Source organism: Triticum urartu, chromosome 6A, assembly GCF_056163025.1.
Source record: "Triticum urartu cultivar PI428250 chromosome 6A, HENAU_Tu73, whole genome shotgun sequence".
Taxonomy (NCBI): Eukaryota; Viridiplantae; Streptophyta; class Magnoliopsida; order Poales; family Poaceae; genus Triticum; species Triticum urartu.
In genome coordinates, this window is record NC_141878.1 from 46,818,371 (window position 1) to 46,840,677 (window position 22,307).

Below are 22,307 nucleotides of genomic sequence, written 5' to 3' on the forward strand. Positions count from 1 at the left end.
ACCCTTCATAAAGCTCTTGCTCATCTGGTTGTCTCCAATCGTGTTTTCATAGCCATCTGTGTCTTGGGTTCTTTTCTGTAGTGCAAGCCTTGTCCCTATAGCTTCTCAGACGTCTCGATGACTTGGGGCCCTTCCCAATCCCCTATTTTTTGCATATGTTTGTGACTGCTCATATATGAGAATGGTGTCATACTAACTTGATGTGATTTACATATACTTGTCAATCTTATTTACTGGTTGCTACATGGCTATGCTTTTTTATTTAGTTATGGGTCTATCAAGTCATAGTGTGATTTGGATTATCCCTCAACACAAGTAACTCATTGATAACTACCAACACCTGCACATCTGGCTTTGAATTTCTTTTACTTAGCCCTGGGCTTATAGCTATGCATTTTCACATTGTGCTTCATATGGGACCATTGTAATACATAGTGCTACATTATGCCGACGGCCAGGCCGTCGGCATAACTCTGCCACGTGGCTTCTCGTGAATCGTCTGCGCTTTTGACGGCGCCGTCCATTGCCGTCAGGCGAAAAACACTGCCGACGGCTGTCGCTCGGCCGTCGGCATAGGCCCCTATGCTGACGGCTATACTACGCCGACGGTCTGACAAGACTATGCTGACGTAATCTATGCCGACGGCAGCAGTAGGTATATATCTATGCCGACGGCCCTGGGCCGTCGGCATAGGCCGTGAGTCCGGTAGTGTCTTATCGTTTGAGAAACAGATATTGACGGTGAACGTGATAGAGCTAAACTTTTTATCAATATGCTAGGTCTGGTTAGATATGCATAAGATGACTTGATGAGGTAAGCTTATCTTTTGCATGTAATTAAGTTTGAGGTATCTGAAATGTTTAAAAAATTGATTTCATGGGTTTCTTCATTTCTCAAGTACAAAAAATCAATAGCGGACCCCAAGATTCTATCTATGACCCCTCATAAAGCTCTTGCTCATCTGGTTGTCTCCAATCGTGTTTTCATAGCCGTCTGTGTCTTGGGTTCTTTTATGTAGTGCAAGCCTTGTCCCAATAGCTTCTCAGACGGCTCGATGACTTGGGCCCCTTCCCAATCCCCTATTTTTTTGCATATGTTCGTGACTGCTCATATATGAGAATGTTGTCATACTAACTTGATGTGATTTGCATATACATGTCAGTCTTATTTACTGGTTGCTACATGGCTATGCTTTTTTATTTAGTTATGGGTCTATCAAGTCATAGTGTGATTTGGATTATCCCTCAACACAAGTAACTCATTGATAACTACCAACACCTGCACATCTGGCTTTGAATTTCTTTTACTTAGCCCTGGGCTTATAGCTATGCATTTTCACATTGTGCTTCATATGGGACCATTGTATACATAGTGCTACATTTTGGATTTTCATAATACTTGAGGAGCATATGGTGATCAGATCTTATACTACTATTTATCATTTTACTTCTAGTTATTAAAGTTTTATGGACATTATGCTATTCCTAGGCGGTTCACTTAATGATTTTCTCATCATATATCAGTTTGCCCGTCCAACTCTCACATATGTAATTGGTCATTTTGGCAATTTTCCTATATTATAGCTTGTCTTATCTAAACTAAATGTTGTAGTGGTTTTTGTCCGGTGTAATTCCAGTTTTCGTCATAAATTGACCCCTTGTCCTACAACCAATTTAAACCACTCCACTTTTAAAATGATATTGTGGCCATAAAATTATCGGTAATTATATGCCAAGGGAAATGATGAAACAATAATTTCGGGAGGAGATTATCCGAAAGAGACACATCTGCAACCTCTCTTAGGATGATCTTGTCATGGACAAGAATATGAACTCTTGTGACAGATCCCAGCAGGATCTTAAATTTGCCATTGCCGCATTCGGGGCGACGACTAGTTTCTTCTATTGTAGTTACCATAGATGATTAATAATTTGTATTGAAAACATGATAAAAAATACATGACTAGATTCAACACAAATTGCAGCCTTTGATTTTTATGTGGTTATAGATCTATCAAGTTTGAATGTTGTCGCTCTACACAAAAAATTGATAGCTGACAATTAATTAGTATTTTGTTACAAATTCCCTTGGTTATATGAGCTTATAGCTATTCCATTAAACATTGTTGCTGATTTGGGATCATTATAATACCTAGTGCTACCGAAAAAGGCTTCTACCCCGTTTTATATATAATCCAGTGCTACATTTTAGATTATCACAGTACTCGAAGACCATGTCCTCATCATCTTTAATACTTAAGCTGGTTTGCATGAAGTCTGATTTCTTCAATTTTGGTGGACAATTGTGCTCAAGTTACTATTTGTTTTCTTGCAGTTTAATTCTTAGTGGGCTATCTTGCTATTCCTAGTCGGTTTGCTTAAATATTTTCTCAACGTATATATCTACTGGTCAATGGTTTGTGTGCGGTGTAATTTCTTCTATGTTAGTTACCGTATATGCTTCATAATTTGTATTGGGCACATGATACAAGATTACATGATTAAATTCACATGAAAATTTGCTTTCAACACAACTGCAGTTCTTGTTTAATATTCCATACCTAAAATTATCATTACTTGACATTCTGTTCCTTATGTGGTGTAAAGGTTTTAAGATTGACTTCTATTTTGGACCAACCGAGTATCAACATTATAACATATATGCCCATGAGCTAGAAACCTGATGTTTTGTTTTCTACACCTTGATATACTCATGATAACAAATAATAGTTCAAATGATCTAATAAGCTCGATTGTTTAGTATTTGCCTCTAACAACAACTCTAGCAGACAGTTGCCATACCGGCCAATCGCTATAATAACTGACAATATTGCGATTCTGGCAAAAAAATCACTCTAACAGAGTTGCCATACCCGTCAGATCGGCATAATTTATGAGGCGCCCTCCATATCTGGCCTCGCAACCTCCATATTTGGGGCATAGATGAAGTGCACTCCATAATCCCTTAATAAGGTGGGAACATGGCAGGAGGGAAATTTCATGGTAGGTGAGAATTGAGTCCTCACCTACCAGGAAGTAGGTAGCAAATGGATCCCATGTGAAAGGGAAACATGGAGGCTGAAATGGACCCCACGTGGAAAGCGGAAATATGGAGGCTGAGATATGGCAACTCTGGGTTTGCACTTCACCTGGGCAATCTCCAAATCCATATGGAGCACCCATATGGTGACTTTGCTAGAGTTTATCTAAGGGATTTATTTAAACCACTGATCATGTAACTTCCACTGGGAACACAAAGCTTGCAAATTCAGAATATGTTAACAATAGAACTTGAAAGGCATGCCGCCGCCCAGTGATCGTCTTCATATTGATGTTTTCTATTAGTTTTTTCCAATAACGCTGAGATGATTCAACTTTGAGTTATTGGCGCAACTTCCACAATGGTTACACTTATGTCTACTGTATGAATCTTACAAAATTGTAAATTATGAGACGAATTTAGTCGCTTTTCCATGAATTGATATTTGATTTAACTCATGGCATTGGTTGCTCCGCAGGTGTCTGGACGAGAGGTGCAGAAATGGCTTGCTTGTTGTAAGCTCTTCTATGTTTTGTAGCATGTACCAGCCAGCGCTCAGTGGTGAACTGGACTTGTAGGAAGTACTCACTTATCTTCTATATCTAAATAGCTAGCCCCACTACTAGGAATTCTCTTGCTTTTCCTTAAGCCACATCACCCAAATTAATTTAGCCATTGGATATAGTAGATCATTCAATAATATGCGTCCGATCTACACACTGAGAGCTGCTGCGTCAACCACATGTAGTAACTGGTGGGTGCATGCAAATGCATGTAGTAACTGTCAGTCTATGAGTGTTTTGATTAAGAGAAAATAAATTTAACGCATGCATGCCGCTCATAGAGAACACTCGAGTGTTCTATGAATGACAAGTGAGGCATACATGCATATTTTATTTCATACTAAATCCCACCGCAATGCGCGGGACATCATCTAGTTTTCTTAACAATTAGCCAACTGATAAGGACTAGCTTCAGTTGATCAGTACCTTTCAGCTAGTCTTGCTTGCATCGTGTGCGATCGTTTATATTTTCTTCCTATATACTTGATGTCCCCTTTTTGTATGTGTATGAATAATGAATGTTGAAATACCTTTGATATGTGGGGAACTGGATGTGTTTGTTGAAAAAATAAAAACATACAAGCGTATTTGGTGGTTGTTAATTTCGATCCAGTAAGGTATGCCAAATTAGCCTCCCTGCAAAAAACAAAACATGCATACAGAACAAAGGGTATTCTAAATTAGGCTAAACTAGAACGACATACATTTTGGACCAGAGGTAGTACGGTTTTTTAGGGAAAGCCTCCTTGTTGCATTGCGTGTCAGTAGAACAACAACTCTACAAAACCTGTTTCAAAGCCCATCGTGTGTATTTTTTTAAGCCACATCGCGTGTATGGTATGTATACACGACTGGACGTGGTGTTAAAAAAAACACTGCACCCATCGTGGGCTTGCGTCTACATCCTTGAAAAGGGGCCTGGCCGCATCAGCGAGGGCGAGTCAGGAGATGACCAGCCGCCGCCACCGCTCGCCGTCCCCGGCGGCGCTGGACGACGACGACCTGCTCTTCGAGATCCTCCTCCGCCTCCCACCGCAGCCCTCCTCCCTCCTACGCGCCTCCCTCGTAAACAAGCGCTGGCGCCGCCTCGCCTCCGACCCCTGTTTCCTCCGCCGCTTCCGCATCCACCACCGCCGCAGCGCTCCCATCCTCTGTTGCTTCGTGGAGCGAGCCCACGGCATCTCCTTCGAACCAACTCTGGAGGCCCCCAATCGTGTCCCGTCGGGGCGCTTCTCCTTACGGTTCGACGAAGGCGACCTTTTCAGCCTCCTCAACTGTCGCCATGGTCTCGTGCTCGTCCACAACCAGACACGAGGCAAGTTCCTTGTTTGGGACCCCATCACTGGCGATCAGCACCACCTAGCCATCCCCGCAGGGTTCGATTCAAAGACGACGGAGATCAGCGGGGCAGTGCTTCGTGCCAGGGGAGACGTCCAACACTTTGAGGTAGTCTTTGTATGCTACGACTACGGGGACATACAACATGGACAGGCAGAGATCTCCTGTGTTTACTCGTCAAAGACGAGCTTATGGGGTGACATCATCTCAACACCGCTTATATGGTTGAGCCCATTTGACAACACAATCTCTACGGTTCATTCTGCCGTGCTGGTTGGTGATGCCCTTTACTGGTTGGCTACTGGGGATTCGGCTGAAGTTCTTGAATTTGATTTTAAGAAAAACAACTTAGCTGTGATATGGTTGCCTGTGGATGTGAATGAAGAATATGAGTTCACGGTTATAAGGACATATAGTGGTGCCCTGGGTTTCCTCCACGTATCGAACTTCACCGCACAGTTATGGGAGAGGAAGACCGATTGTGATGGTGTTGCTTCATGGGAGCTTGAAAGAACCATTGAGCTCGACAAATTACTTTCCCTGAATACAGTGAACAGATGGTACCCAATGATAATAGGCTTTGCTGAGGACAATAATGTGGTGTTCCTGTTGACACTGGGCAACCTCTTTGCGGTCCAGCTTCAGTCATGCAGTTGACAAATCTATCCCAAACCAACATCACATCATATTGCCTTCCATTCGAGAAGGTTTATACTGGAGGTAATAGCATGCATGCCTTACAATGTGGCTATACAAGTTATTTTTACAATTGTTGGTTGATCGAATGTTGTTCATATCCTTCGGTACTAAGCCGACAAAGTAGTGTCCTACGAATTATTCATTTTGTTGCATGAAGCTCTCTCCAACATGGAGATACGTACTGTTCTGTGACGTTTTGTGACGATGCTTCCGTGGAGGCATTCTCTACTCATACAAGACTAGCTAATTTTATGTAATGGTTGTAACCTGAAAAAAAAACTTGTTAGTGGTATCTGGTTTAGTTTATATATGCCACTAGTTCTTATGTAGCCAGGTGCAAGCTCACTGTGCCATGCATCTCACCAACGCTCGTGCGAGTTCAAAGTTAACCGCTCATGGCGAGAAATAAGGTTTCCCAGATGTGGATCACAACGTCGCGCTTTGGCAAACCCAACCCGCAGAAATAAACAATGCCAATGAAGGTCACTCAAGAAGTAGCGAAAGAGGGACCTTTGCAGGCTCCTAAGGGATGGCGAAAGCTGAACCAATCCTTTTTACGCTATCATTGTTCTACTGTGTCGTGGTTTATGTGATTGAATCAATAGGGTCGGCGGTATCCTTCTTGTCAAACATTATGTAGGAATATTGTTTTATATCTATGAATCTCTGTATGTACCAGATTGTCTACATGTCTCTCTCTCTAATTAATTTAGTATATGAATGTCCATACAATAAAACAGTTAACACCAAGGTTAGAAATTCTTTGTATCAAGATTTAGTTACATGTTATTGTTGCCTGCCTATTCAAATATGCAAGAATTGTGTATGGTATATAGTGCATAATAGGTGGAAGTTGAAGACAACTACATGAAAAACTAGAAATGTCAAATATATTGCCCAATCTTTGTGTTTTGTCTCACTGTTTGTTTGAATTCTTATCCTTTTTCAAAACAGACCTTGGCGGCGAACCTGATGGAGTTGAAGTTTTGCACAATGCATAAGATAACTGCCTGGTCAAGTGTGCTATTATGATGTATTGACCGAGTGCTATAAGCTTTTCTTCTGCATGTAAGTTGAGGTATCTGAAAAAAATTGTTGTAAAAGATATTGTTTCCTTTTTACTAATTTTTTCTGAACTGCCAAATGTAAAGTGAGGATTTTAATATTATCTATTTTGACCCTTTCCTAAGTTGTTGCTCACCTGGCGACCTCCCATCATGCTCTCATGTTGTAGTTTTCCCTCCGTGATACCTTCACCCAGAGCTACATTCGCTGCTATTTAATTATGTTCTCTCCCGTCTCAACTGGATGTGCATGCTCTATTTATTGACTTGCCTGCAGTTACTAATTTTTAATGGACAATTATGTGATTCTTAGCCGGTTTGCTTGAATATTTTCTGAATATATATATATATATATATATATATATATATATCAGCTTTTGAATCTACTCTCTCATATGCAATGGTTTATTTGTAGTCTGATTTCTTCTATTTTAGTAACCATGGATGCTTAATGATTTTTATTAAGCACATGGTAAAGAAAAATAGATGGCTAGATTCATCACAAATTTTACTTTTTCCTCATATAATCCTTCCCTAGATCCCACTTGGCGTGGGAGCTTCTAGCACTAGGTCTGTCCATTTTTCATATTTTATACACTATTATCATCAAAAGTAAGTGTTATACTTTGTAAAAAAACTGACTTTTATTTGGACAGCCGATGTACTATCAATATATATGCCCATGAGCTAGAAACCAGATGCTTATGTTTTCTACTCCATGTGGACCCTCGATCGTATGCCCATCATAATAAATAATACATCAAATTGTTTGATAATTTAGGCTGCTCCGTATTTGCTAAGGGTGGTACTTAAGCCACTCATCTTGTAGCTTCTTCATAGCCAGAGCAAGAAACTTGAGAATATGTTGACAAGAGAAGTTAAAGTCTGTCTTCAAACTTGAGATTATGGTGAATAGAAGCTAAAAGATGTCTTCTTATTCAGTTTTTTACGAACTGACTATCTTCTTATTGATGTTTGCTATTTCTATTATTGGTTTTGTCCAGTAATGTTGAGATGATTCAATTTTTATCATTCAACATTATTTCCGCAATGATAAAGCTAATGCTTACTGCCTAAGCCGCACCTAATTGTGAGACAAATTTAACGGCTTTTCCATATGAATTTAGTTACAGATTGGTTTGGGCGATTGGCGGATGGCATTGGTTGCTCTGCGCGTATCTAGAGTTACATTTTGGTGGTGAGATGCAGAAATGATTTGCGCCATGCACCGGTCCGTGGTGGAGTGGACTTGTAGGGATTAATTTGAAACTTCTGTTAACTCTCGTGACTTTTCTGTTCTAGTAAGATGCCCGTGCGTTACACGGAACACCGAAATGCATTGATCCGGGAATTGTTTATTTGACAAAGTATGTGGCGGGTCATCCCATGTGTAACAAATATCAATAGGTTTCTTCGGATATTCATTCTTCTCTAGAGCTCACAAGCATCCGGATGAAATAGTAAATGTAGGCAAAATAGATAAAAAACTATCTTTTGCAAATAAAAACGTTGAAGTTTCAACTTGCATCCAAAACTGCATGAAGAAATAACACTTATTTACTTTGCAAAAAATGATCTTTAAAAGTTATTTTTTGAGTATCGATTTTGTTTATTTTTTCTAGACCACCATAAATGTAACTCATGATGACTTGGAAGGGGGTGGAGGAGATGGCGAGGAGGAGGGGGTCACGGTGGTGGTCGGCAATGCGGCCTGAGAGAAGGCATGAGAAGCGTTGGGGTAGACGGCTCCAATAGCGGTGACCTCTCCAGATCCTTCTTATATTTTTCTGAAATAGCTAGATGAGGTGAGAGGGAGAGATGGCTTAACGTGAGAGGCAGGGGTTATCTACAAACGAGAAGTAGAGTGCGGGGGTCTTTTTGAAAAACTGACATAGTTTATCAACTCAACTTTTTATAGGAGTAGAGATATCAGTTAGTCAACCGGCAAGAATTGATAAACTAGTCCCATGATGTCCCATTTTGTGTGTTGAACTTTTGTCTCACAACTGAAGTTTAAACTATTCTGCTTTCTCATGAGTTTTCTAATGCTTGAATTATTTTACGAGTCACTATGATCCAGACAGGAATAGGTAAATGAAAGCCAAAAAGAAAAAGAAAAAAAAGTGAAATCTGAATGTTGATTTGCCTATTACTTGCCAAATATTGTATGTTGACAGAAACAAAATTGTACTCCCTCCATTCCCAAATATAAGTCTTTTTAGAGATTCCAACAAGTGACTACATACGAAGCAAAATGAGTGGATTTACACTTTAGAATATGTCTGCATACATCCGTATATTATAGTCCATTTAAAAAATGTGTAAAAGACTTATATTTAGGAACAGAGGAAGTACTGCCCGTCCAAGGAGAAACACTTGTTACTTGCCAAATATTGGCTGCCAGCCAAGCATACCCTCTATCCATTTTGGGATCCGGCTTGCCTGCTCCCTTTCCGTGCTTCCATCCGTGCTCCCACCTCATCTAACGGCTGTCTTTTTTTTTCTTTCTAATCTAATCATCTTCCCCCCTGATTTTAAGGGGTGGGACCAGGCCTTATTTTGTTCCAATCAAATCAAGCCACGTATGCGGGAGCACGGATGGGCACACGGGAGGGGAGCAGGCAAGTCTCGTCCTCCATTTTGTTTCTTTTGCTCACGTTACCATACATAACATACCCCGCATGCACGAAGATCCAAATAGACTCGGCTGACCACTAGAAAAGATACATGCACAATGGTAGGCCTACAAAACAGACATGAAGAATAGTAATGTTTTAGAATTACCACTTATCCACCGGTAGTAATGTTGCAAGCAACAAAGATGTTTCAGAATTACTAGTTATCTTGTAGTAATGTGGAAAACAGGTTAAGAAGCAGTAGACTTGCGACACTTAGCCCAATAGAACGTTACTACAATTACTTGCGAATTTGTACAAGGTTGCAATCAATTTGATTTGAGTAAATTCAAACTTTACTAACAAGATCAACTAATAGGCAACCGCAGCATGTTCCAGCGGCAGTCGAGAGACACAAGGTGAAATGGTGAATATTCTAGCGTTCACTCCTCTAACCATATGTGCGCGGAAAAAAATCAGCATTTAAACTTCCAATATTTCTATATACACAGATGAAAAGACAATTAAATTTCCAACACAAGCATGTGTTTCTAGACTAGCTTAGGCAGAACAAAGCCAAAAGACAAGGATGGAGACCCCCCCGCCCCCGCGTTGTCTCCTCCGAGGCGACTCAAGGGCCAACCCTAGCCGCCGCCACGTCGTCCCCCCGCCCCTCCCTCCGCCGCCGCCAGAGGTGGCCATCGGCGTGGCCGCTCGGCACCCATGAAGGTGGCGGCGGGGACCTCGGCGGCTCCACCTTGCGTGGAGAGCCTCGGCTTCCGGAGCGGCGGCCCCCGGCGGCGGCCGGCGGTGTGGCCTGTGCGGCGGGCGGTGCCGCAGGATGCAGGTGGGCTGTCTTCCCGGTCGCGTGGAGGCGGCGGGCGTCGGCGTCTGCAGTGGCTTCCTGGAGGTTTGTTGTACCTTGGAGAATCGTCGTCCTCAACCTCGATCTGCTCTGATCCGTGTCGCCCCTATCCCTTGTGGCTCCGGTCGCCATTTCTGGATGGCGGGTGTGCGGATCTGGTGGTTGGGTGCGGATCCAGGGGCCAGGAAACCCCTGGCCAGCGCGGCGGCCACACTAAAGACGTCGCCTTTGGGCGCCGTTTCCCTTGCTGAAGGCTTCGGTGGCTTCCTGTACCTCCCACCCACCCAGTAGCTCAGGTGAAAGCCTCGGTTCCTTGATTCATGGTTATGACGGCACCTGGGTGGCATGACCCTTCTGGAAGGCATCGTCAGGGAAGTGCTCAATTGGTGGTGGAGTTGGTGGTGGTTCGATGACGGATTGTTTTGGTCTGATCTCATCTTCGGTAGCTTGCTTGGGTACAGGTAGCTTGGTGCGAGGGGATCGGGGTCCCTTTCTCGGTGCTAGTGATATGCATGGGCTATGGAGACTCCTATCCTTGACCGATGCATGGTGCTGCATCCTCTTGGTCTTCTCCGGGGGTTTTAGCGGCTTTGTTTCGTCAACTCTCGTCCGGTGCTCTGCCTTGCAGCTGCCGGCAATGGTGATTGGGTGTTTGGCTCCCTGTTTCATGTGGGTTTGTTCGTAGTGCCTCTCCTTTGGCAGCTTGGGAACTTTGGGTGAACCACTCCGCAGGCCGCCGGTGCGGCACCCGTTGAGCCCAGGTGAAAGGGTAGGGGCCCTTTGCGGCGGCGGAGTTAGGTCATGTGTTGCCCCTGTTTCCCTCTGGTGACAGTCAGTGACACAAAACATGCATGGTGGTGCCTTCCTCCCATAGCCTTAGTAGGCTAGCTGGTTTTGGCATAGCGGCGTCCGATGGCATTGTTCTTTGCCTTCGAGTTGTTCTACTGAGCACATGTATCTTTATTTCCGCTCTTTGTTTTCTTGTTGTAAGTGTCAGTTCTGTAATCCTGGTCAGTTGATGGCTTTGTTAATTCAAAGCCGGACTCTTCTTGAGCCCTCGTTCAAAAAAAAAAAGAATCAAGACATAAATAAATTCACAAGGTAAGAGGTGTTTCTAGATGGGGTTACCAGCCCCCTACTGGTTACAACGTTTGGTAGTTACTTTTTTGCTTCCCTCCCCATTTGAATATCTCCACAGTGCACTATTATTTGAATAAAAAAATCTTTCGCAGTTTCACCAGGGGTAACTTGACTTCCTAAGTTACCGGAATTACAGAGGAACTTTAGACTAGAACGATGCAGTCTTAGGCATGAATAACGTCTGCAAAATGAGCAAAAAACAGTGCAATATTTAGGCATCAACCCTGTCTATGGCTGTCTGAAGGGGTCAGCCACTGACAAATCATGGATGTGCTCTTCAAGATGCTGCCCAGTACAAATATATCTCCTGAATTTAAACTGCATCTCCAGAAGCTCTGTTCTGCACTGGTAGCAACTTGTGTTGATAAGGCACCGATACACTGTTGTAGTCGTTATATCCTTCAAATTCAGTTGGATGTTCTCGATCAGTAGCTTTATACTCTTCATAATCTCTAAAAACTTTCAAGATGGTGCGTTTGTAGAACATGCGTGAGTACATAATTTTTTTTGTAAAGTTTCACCACAAAACGAACATTCAAGAATATACAATATACACACACATTGTGACAGAAGCAAAATACTACTAGAAGACACAATTTAGCGGAATTCATTAATAGTTTAATACTGCAGCTATGATTGACCCATCTGCATCGGCAGTAATGGAACACATACTATCATTCCCAAACGATCCTTTACAACTGATGCCATTGCTAGATGTAAATTATAGTGGTGGGTTGCTGGTACTTACAGTGGACATGACATCGGATCACACATAATGAAACTTGTCCGCCTCCGGTAAGATGGCCCTTGTCTGCTTTAGCCATTATGAGCAATTACCACAAAGCATTCTTGAGGAAAATGAATTGACTGAACCAAGGTGGTCTAGACCAGACCCCAAATTTGTCCAGCTCAATGTGGATGCAGCTTATCTTGAAGATGAAGGCATGGGTGCTACAGCTGCAGTAATCATAGATGAAAGAGGTACTTTCTTAACAGCACAATGCAGACTTGTTACTCATGCTGCAGATGTGGTGACAACTGACAACAGAGGCAATGGCAAACAACTTGGGGTTCCAATGTGTGGAGGCAGAATCTGATTCCCAAAACGTGATCAATTTTTGTACGGAGCAAAATAGATTGAGGAAGGGCAATGGGAAGGTCAATGTTAACTATTATCGTTCAGCTAATCCAGCAGCGATGTGCTAGCTAGCTTTTCTTACTGTAATAAATTTTCTAGTAGCTGGATAGACGTGCCTCCAGATTGACTGGTGAATAAGCTCGTAGATGATGTATCCATATTTTGCAATTAATAAAGCCAGCCATGATGACATTCCCTCAAAAACATAAAAAAGGGACAAATCATCTGGAACAAGTTTATGATCTTGGCAGCTGTAACGAGACTAGCTTGTAATGGAAGCAGAGTTAAATTTTGGCCCTTTGACGATTGAGATGCGGGGGTCGTCAATGGCAGGCCAGTTTTGTTCCAGATGATTAGGTGAAACAAAGTACTCCTAACAAAATAGGAACGAAGAAAAAGAAACTAACATCAACCCTGGCTTTCAGATACGCAATTCGCGGCGCCAGTTTGGCCAGATGTGAGAAGATACACTTGAGAAACAACACAAGGAAGTACACGGGTGGTGATTAGGATGAGGGAAGCCGTCTGGTCATATCTTCATGGCCAACCAAGGAGAGAAAACATCGGGGGTCCAGGCTTAGAAGAAAGCGATCAACTTGCGTCGCCGTTTACCTTTGGCCCGTTTCCACGAGGAGCAGCAGATCGGACTCAAGAGAGCAGAGGAGAAGAGGATAGAGAGCCACACCTAATGGATATGAATTGGATATATTTTTTTGAAAAGGAGGACAGCCTCCGGCCTCTGCATCCAGTGATGCACACAACCATTGATATGAATTGGACATGTTTATATGATTGCAAAAGCCCATCGAATAACCCAACTAATCTTCTAGACCGGTGATGGCCCCACGCCACACCTACTGTCTAGTCGAAATCACACACACACACACACACACACACACACACACACACACACACACAGGCTTCAATCTCCACCTTGATATAAATTTATAGAAACGTTCCCTTCCTAGTTACAGAAGCATCCGGGCCTAACCGACCTTTCCTAAGCATCGAACAAATGTCACACGTACAGACGTTTCTGTATACAACTGAAAAGACAATTAAGCTTCCAATACAGGCCAGTTATTGGCAATAATTTTGTTGCATCCCTCCCCTTTGGAATTTCTCTACAGTGCACTGTTATTTGAATCCAGAAGCATCTTTTGCAGTTTTAACAGGGTAACTTCTTAAGTACCGAAACTACAGAGGAACTCTGGACTAGAAATTGAACAGGCTTATGCAGAAGGCAGTGCAATCTTCGGGCATCAACCCTATCTATGGCTGTCTGAGAAGGGGTCAGCCAGTGACAAATTATGGACATGCTTCTCGACATGTTCATTAATACAAAAATAAATATTTCTGAATTCAAAATGAGCATCTCGGGAAGCTTTGTTTTCGACTTGGAGCAGCCTGTGTTGACGAGCCACCAATTCATTGTTGTAGTCCTCACATCCTTGAAATTCAATTTTGTTTAGCACTTTTGCATTCAAAACAAAGAACCTGGCAAAGTTAACTTGTTGCTCATAGCCTATGAATAACTTGAACACCACTTCCTTTAGGTGGGTCTCAAGGCACTCCACTGGATATGGTGGGTCATAATGATCCTCATTTTGCTCAAGCATACTATCATGTGAGTGAGACTGCATAACGGAAAAAATAGGCATATGTTAAAGGGTTGCTAAATAGACTAGTTAATATGTCAATCAAAGCATAAAGTTAAAGTGAGCAAAGAGAATACTCACAGTGACATAGAGCTTTTCCAAACAGGGGAACATCCTGAGGACGTCAAGAACTGCATTCAATTGATGATTAGAACACCCAAGGGCCAAAACCTTCACGGTGCATATCGAGTTTGCCAAGCTGACTGGGTTCATTTCCTGAATAAGACAACCAATATAAAAAATAATAATCTATAATCTATATGTAAGAATGCTGATGATGGATGTTGCTGCTACCTGGAAGTCCAAGAGTTTGCAGAAGTCTGTTGATAATGGCCCCAATATCTCCAGTTTAGGTGCGCTAATAACCCGTATAGTCACACAATCATCCCGGTGACAATATGGTAACAATAACCTTTCAAGGCGAGGAGCATCCTCGATGACCAGCTCTGCTTTTTCACCAGAGTTATCACGGAAGCCAATGCTCCTAATAGTTGGCGAACTAACACGGAGGCAACCAGCAGCATGAACTTGGAGCATGTATAAGCTCTCCAAGGCATGGCATCCGGAGAGCAAGCCATGGAACACATCCCCCCTGATGGAAACGTACCTCAAGGAGAGCTCCTTGAGGAGGGGAAAATTCATGGACGGTGCGATCATCCTAGGGAAATCAGATCACAATAGCTGATCTTGGCAACGAGGAGGAGCGGAGCGCGGATTGCGGCAGCGGGTAGCTGGTCTTACGTCCAGAGAGGTACTCGTAGCCGATATCAAGCTCCTCAAGGTTGGCAAGGGCTCGCGACTCGAACCAGCTCTCCGCCTGAGCGTAGAGATCGCCAGCCCGGAGGAAGAGGAAGGAGAATCGGCGGGCGGGGCCAGGGTGTTGGGAGATTATCTTGGACACGGCTGAGGGCGGGACGGCGTCGCGAAGGAAGACCGGGAGGGAGGTGATGACCTCGAGGTTGAGAGGCGCGGAGCGCCAGAAGTGGCGCCATCGGCGGGAGAGGGCCGGCGTGCGGCGGGCGTCCTTGGTGGGGAGTAAAGAGATGATGGTGCAGAGGATGGCGTCCGGTTGGCGGTTGATGAGATCGGCGGCGGTCTCGTCCTGGTGGCTCCTCCGTGCCCGCTTCCGCGTGATTCCACTGGATTCACTCCGGGCCCCTGCAGCGTCCTTCTTCTTCATGGCCAGCGACTAGCGACGGAAGATTCGGCAGCAATACTTCGCCGGACGCTCCTCGCGGCCCGTTACCACTCGCAGCTTCGCTTCGTCACCGGCACGCTCGCTCGACGCGGCTGGGCGGTGGGGTGGGGAGACGCCGGGATGGGGAGCAGGGTTAGCTGCCGCCCACGCGACGGAGAGGCTCTCGGAGATTTGGGGACCAGGTCAGTTAGGGTTTGGGCGTTGGGGAATTTAAGCTCTCGGTAGCTTTGAATTTGGATAAATTTGGTCAGGCCCGGACTCGCCGTACAGTTTATCAAACTTCGCACAAATTTATACTGATTTTATCAGGGTTATTTATATTGATTATTTGATGCACACAACTACTATATCAACTAAGCAATTTTTTCCTGCGGGGCATCAATTCATCACCAATAAATTCAGAATTTGCTTCCTTAATTAAGAAAGAAAGAGTAAAACAAAAGAAAATGAAAAAAATACAAGATTAAGTATAGATCGATTTTTTTTAAAAAAAATGAGGAAGACAAAAGAGCTTTTATATATCATCAAGGACAGTGTTACAATCGTTTTCAGTTACATGGCGGATATTCGGAGGTACAGATCACCATTCATGCTACGGGAATCAAACTCCAGTCTAGCTCGTTTTGCTTCCTCATAGAGCTGTTTCGCCTCACTGATGTTCGTGACATTTAGAACCTCAACAACGTCAACACCGCCAGACTCGGTAATAACCTGCCCCATGTAAAAAGAGCTCTTTTACAGTACCCTTGAATTAATATAAGCCGTCTATTTCTGGCAATCCAATGGCCAGTATAATCCGGTACTCCATCTTTTGTCGCACTGAGTACTGAGTCGATGAGTCATGAAGTACCCTGATCTAAGGGGCAAAAGAGTAATCGCATCAAAATCATTTGATGGTTATTTCTCTTAAGGGTATTCTAATATTCCCCCCTGTAACCTCTGGTTCGTACGAACGCCGCGTGAGGGAGTCCTGGATTAGGGGGTGTCCGGATGGCCGGACTATACCTTCAGCCGGACTCCTGAACTATGAAGATACAAGATTGAAGACTTCGTCCCGTGTCCGGAAGAGACTTTTCTTGACGTGGAAGGCAAGCTTGGCGATACGGATATGTAGATCTCCTACCATTGTAACCGACTTTGTGTAACCCTAACCCTATCCGGTGTCTATATAAACCGGAGGGTTTTAATCCGTAGGACAACATACAGAACAACAATCATACCATAGGCTAAGTTCTAGGGTTTAGCCTCTCCGATCTCGTGGTAGATCTACTCTTGTACTACCCATATCATCAATATTAATCAAGCAGGACGTAGGGTTTTACCTCCATCGAGAGGGCCCGAACCTGGGTAAAACTTCGTGTCCCTTGCCTCCTGTTACCATCCGGCCTAGACGCACAGTTCGGGACCCCCTACCCGAGATCCGCCGGTTTTGACACCGACATTGGTGCTTTCATTGAGAGTTCCTCTGTGTCGTCGCCATCAGGAAGGATGCCTCGCCCCGTCTTTAAAGACGGCACCGTTGCTAAGGGAGCTTTGACTGTCGGCCAAACCCTCCGGCTAGGTGGTTTCCTTATGACCGTCTGTTCGGCTTCTACGCCGACGATGACCTCTCGAGCCATCGAAAACAATCTTCATGTCAGCTCGGAACTTGCCGAGCAGTTAGATCCAATGGAGCTCTCCTCCATAAACGAGCTCTTGGATCGCATCGCCGCCCTGGGAGTCGCTACGGATTACGACCAGATTGGGCCTAAACCCGATCTCAGAGAGATTAACTCTCCCCAAGTCACCCATCATGTTGTCGTGGTAGAGGGACAGTGCGGCGACCCTTCATCTATCTTAAGGACTAGCTACGTTCGGATTCCCGATCCCTCCAAGCCGGATACCCGCGGAGGGGAGGATATCACTCAAGACCTGAACTTAGAGCCAGGCGATGGGCTGGATTCATTGGACAACATCCAGGAATCCAAATTTTCGAGTTCGGAAACTCCTCGGCCTCTGAGCCGCAGATTGGGTGAGGCTTCGGATTTAATTCCACCCACCCACCCGAACACAAGCGATCTATCCCAAATCAGGCAAGAGCCCGAAGAAACAGTACATCATTACTGGGCCAGATTCCTCCTGGTTAGGAACAGGATAAGGGACTGCCGCGAGGAAGACGCAATCTCAATTTTCTGCAATAATTGCACAGACAAGGGAATCCTCAACGCCATAAGTCGCCGTGATATTACACGCTTCGCTGACTTGGCGTCCACCGTACGAAAGTACTGTGCGATGGAAAGTGCCTGGAAAACCGAAATAAAATTTTGGGACGATCCGGCCCTGAATACAAACCCAGTCCGAAATAAAAGGATGCATCATCGCCAGACACCCGGGTCAAACACCAAAAAGCAAAAACCCTCTACAGGGCATGGAACCGTACTGGAAGGATGGCTCAATGGACCCTGTAAAATTCACAGTACAGAGGACGCCACACCAACTCACAACCTTAGAGCATGTTGGATACTCCGGCAGGTGGCCAAAATTGGCGAAGATCTCCTAATTCCGGAGGCCACAGAAAGCCACCCCAGAGACACCAATACGGTATTAACAGTCTTCGAGACTTCCGCATCAAATAATATGCGAAAAATGACACTCCGCAGCCTTGCCGAAGTCTACCAAGTAGCAACAATAAACCCATGGAGTGACACGGCTATTACCTTTAACGCCAGTGATAAACCTAAATTCCGAATAGCCCGAGCACCAGCCGCATTGGTCCTCAGTCCAATAGTGGACGGCTTTCATCTTACCAAGGTACTCATGGACGGCGGCAGCGGATTGAACCTCATTTACGAGGAAACCCTTCAAAAAATGGAAATAGACTGGAACCGCATTGAGCGAAGCAGCACAACCTTTAGAGGAATAATCCCCAGTCGGGAAGCATGCTGTACAGGAAAAATCACACTAGATGTGGTGTTCGGCACGCCGGATAATTACAAATCCGAAGAGGTCACGTTCCATGTGGCTTCGTTCAGCAGCGGTTATCACGCTCTGCTAGGGCGAGAAGCGTTTACAATCTTCCAAGCAATACCCCATTACGGGTACATGAAGCTCAAGATGCCTGGGCCTAACAGGATCATCACTCTCGCTAGTGATCCGGACATAGCACTCCGCGCCGAAAACAAGACAGCCGCACTGGCCCTTGAGGCACTATCCGAAGCCCTAGCGGCTGAGGAACTGACTGCGCTGCGCTCCATGGTGAATAGGGACGATGTAGTACTCGACAAAATATCCAAGTCCACCTCCTTTAAACTGGCGGACGAAATAGTCAAATTCCAGGTCCATCCAACGGACCCCAATAAAATAGCTTCCATCGGGGCACAGTTAAACCCTGATGTAGACGCCGCACTGCAAGAGTTCCTACGAGAGAACTGGGACATTTTCGCCTGGCACCCTTCAGACATGCCAGGAATCCCACGCAGGCTGGCCGAGCACAGCTTTAATATCCTAAAAGGATTCAAACCTGTCAAACAAGCTCTTCGGCGTTTTTCCAAACCGAAGAGACAGGCCATGGGAGAGTAGCTAGCAAAGCTATTGGAGGCCGGATTCATCAGAGATATAGAACATCCGGACTGGCTAGCAAACCTGGTGATGGTACCAAAGAAGGACAAATCCTGGCGCCTGTGCGTTGATTTTAAAGACCTTAACAGGGCTTGCCCAAAGGATCCCTTCCTCCTCCCCCCCATCGATCAAATTATCGACGCTGCTGCAGGACACGATTCGTTGTGTTTTCTCAACGCATATTCCGGCTACCATCAAATCAAGATGGCAGAATCATACCAAGCCGCAACGGCATTTATCACACCATACGGCCCATTCTGCTTCAACACAATGCCCTTCGGGCTCAAAAACGCCGGCGCAACATATCAGCGCATGATTCAGATATGTCTGGCAAACCAGATCGGCAAAACAGTGGAGGCATATGTAGATGATGTGGTCGTTAAAACAAGACATGTCGAATCTCTAGTAGACGACTTGAAGCTCACATTTGATAACCTCCGAACATACGACATCAATCTCAACCCGGAAAAATGCGTTTTCGGCGTTCCAGCCAGAAAGCTCTTGGGCTTCATTGTATCTGGTAGAGGAATTGAAGCAAATCCAGCCAAGATCCGAGCTCTATCACAATTGGATATCCCAAAAGACCTCAAACAAATACAAAAGTTAACCGGATGCGTGGCGGCTCTAAGACGCTTTATCTCCCGCTTGGGAGAAAAGGCCCTCCCCCTTTACCGCCTCCTTCGGCGCACCGAACACTTCGAATGGACAGATGCAGCCACGGCCGGACTCGACGAAATAAAAGCCATATTAGCAACAAACCCAGTCCTGACCGCGCCAAACATTGGCGAACCAATGCTATTGTACATTGCAGCAACACATCAGGTTGTAAGCGCAGTGCTTGTCGTCGAACGAGAAACGGACGGACACAAATTCCCCCTTCAAAAGCCGGTCTATTATGTGTCCACTGTCCTCACTCCATGCAAATCACGGTACCCGCATTATCAAAAGATTGCTTACGCGGTATTCATGGCATCCCGGAAGCTACGACACTACTTTCAAGAGTGTTCAATAACAGTAGCCTCGGAAGTACCACTTAACGATATTATAAACAACCGTGATGCAATGGGCCAGATTGCAAAATGGGCCATTGAGCTCCTCCCGTTCGACATAACTTATAAGCCATGGCGAGCTATCAAGTCGCAAGTTTTGGCCGACTTCGTCGCAGAATGGACGGAGGCCGAACTCCCTAAAGAGTACGGCACATATTCAAATTGGATCATGCATTTCGACGGCTCCAAGATGTTGGCCGGACTAGGAGCTGGCGTCGTTTTAACGTCCCCCACAGGAGACACAGTTCAATACGTACTCCAGATTATGTACACAGACTCCAACAATGCAGCCGAATATGAGGCCCTTTTACATGGTCTCCGGATGGAAGTATCCATGGGCATTCAACGCCTAGATGTGCGCGGGGACTCGAACCTCACAATATCCCAAATAAATGGAGACTTCGATGCCAAGGATCCAAAAATGGCAGCTTACCGCAACGCCGTCCTAAAAATGTCAGCTCGGTTCGAAGGGCTTGAATTTCACCATATACCCCGGGAAAATAATCAGGCGGCAGATGTCCTGGCACGCATCGGCGGAAAACGCGATGTAGTCCCCCCAACATCTTCTTGGAAAGGCTGTTCAATCCATCCGTAGTATGGGAGGGGGAGCCGGACAATAACAGCCCAGACCCAACCGCACTGCCCGACACCGAACATTCTGACACAATCGGAGGCTCTGCCAATGAAATAACACCTTCAGCCCACGTAATAATGGACATCATCGCCCCGTGAACAGAACCATTCCTTACCTACCTTACTAGGCAGGAACTCCCCGAGAACAAAAACGAGGCACGCTACATAGTGCGGTGATCCAAAGCCTACAAAGTTCACGAGGGAGAGCTTTATAAGAAAAGCACCACCGGAGTCCTTCAAAGGTGCATCTCCGAAGAGGAAGGGCAGAACCTCCTGGCTGAAATTCATGCCAGACTCAGCGGTCATCACGCTGTAGCTCGGTCCCTTGTAAGCAAGGCCTTTCGCACAGGCTTTTATTGGCCGACGGCCCGGGCAGACGCCCAGGACCTAGTCCAACGATGCGTCGGTTGCCAGCTCTTTGCAAACCAAAGCCATATGCCACCCACCGCCCTCCAAACTATCCCCATCACTTGGCCCTTCGCGGTCTAGGGGCTTTACATGGTTGGACCTCTTAAAGGCGGAACCCACAAGCAAAAATACTTAGTAGTCATGGTGGATAAGTTCACCAAATGGATAGAAGCCAAGCCTGTTAAGATGGCCAAATCCGGACCGGTGATAGACTTTATATCCGGGGTTGTACACCGCTACGGCGTCCCCCACAGCATCATCACTGATAACGGCATGAACTTTACGGCCGACGAGGTAAAACTCTGGTGCAAAAACATGGGCATCAAGCTCGATTATGCTTCCATCTATCACCCACAAACTAACGGTCAGGTCGAACGTGCAAATGGTCTTATCATGAGCGGCATCAAACCCTGATTAGTGCGGTCCCTCAAGGAATCTAACACGCACTGGGTAGAGGATCTCGACTCCGTACTCTGGGGGCTGCGGACCATGCCGAATCGCACCACCGGATACACACCATTCTTTATGGTGTACGGCGCAGAGGCAGTTTTGCCTTGTGACATAATTCATGACTCACCTCGAGTGCGCATGTACGAAGAAAAAGAAGCCGAACTCGATCGGCAGGACAGTTTGGACGCATTGGAGGAGGAGCGTGACGTGGTAAAAGCCCGTTCCGCATTCTATCAACAACAGGCTCGAAGATACCAAAGCAGAGAAGTACGGGCCAAAAATTACAACGTTGGCGAATTAGTTCTACGCCTACCGGACAAGAAAAAGGACAAACTCAAGCCCAAGTGGGAAGGTCCCTTCATAATTGACCAAGTCCTGACTGGTGGAGCGTACCGCCTGCGAGATGCATCGGATAACCGACTCGAGCCGAACCCATGGAACGCAGCCCGTCTCTGAAGATTCTATGCCTAGCGCCGGACTCTATGTTCGTCTCCTTCCTCTGTCCATTTTTTATATACTGTCTGTCTTACATTTCTCTCCTTCTCCCCTTCCTTTCTCTTATAGCCTTTAAAGGCTCATCAAATGACGTGCTATTCGCACTCATTAAACCTGGGGGCTTCTTTTACCAGAAGCTTATTTATACGGGCTTCATGCCCAACACATGTGTGACACTTCCGCATGTATCTTTTATTTCACCATTATATGCATCGATATGACTTAAGTTTTGGCCAAGCTGGGTTGCCTGGCTCCTGTGCTTACCCCTACGTTCCCGATTATTCGGCTAGGCGGTAAAGGGAGCACCTCTGTGATTGTTACTGCCGGATCAGCCGGATGTGTACCTCAGACTGGGTG

At 45.3% G+C, this 22,307-nt stretch overlaps 2 protein-coding genes across 2 annotated transcripts; one reads left to right on the forward strand and one right to left on the reverse strand.

Moving 5' to 3' along the window:
• Positions 1–4,551: 4,551 nt before the first annotated feature.
• On the forward strand, positions 4,552–5,598 carry LOC147963790 (uncharacterized). The gene is made up of 2 exons (XM_087529707.1): positions 4,552–5,049; positions 5,281–5,598. Exons 1-2 carry the CDS (start codon positions 4,552–4,554, stop codon positions 5,596–5,598), a joined length of 816 nt encoding a protein of 271 aa, XP_087385833.1.
• Positions 5,599–13,730: 8,132 nt separating this feature from the next.
• On the reverse strand, positions 13,731–15,300 carry LOC125516490 (uncharacterized). Its single transcript, XM_087529708.1, has 3 exons — positions 15,073–15,300; positions 14,202–14,336; positions 13,731–14,099 (listed from the first exon to the last, which is right to left on the reverse strand). Exons 1-3 carry the CDS (start codon positions 15,298–15,300, stop codon positions 13,731–13,733), a joined length of 732 nt encoding a protein of 243 aa, XP_087385834.1.
• Positions 15,301–22,307: the final 7,007 nt, after the last annotated feature.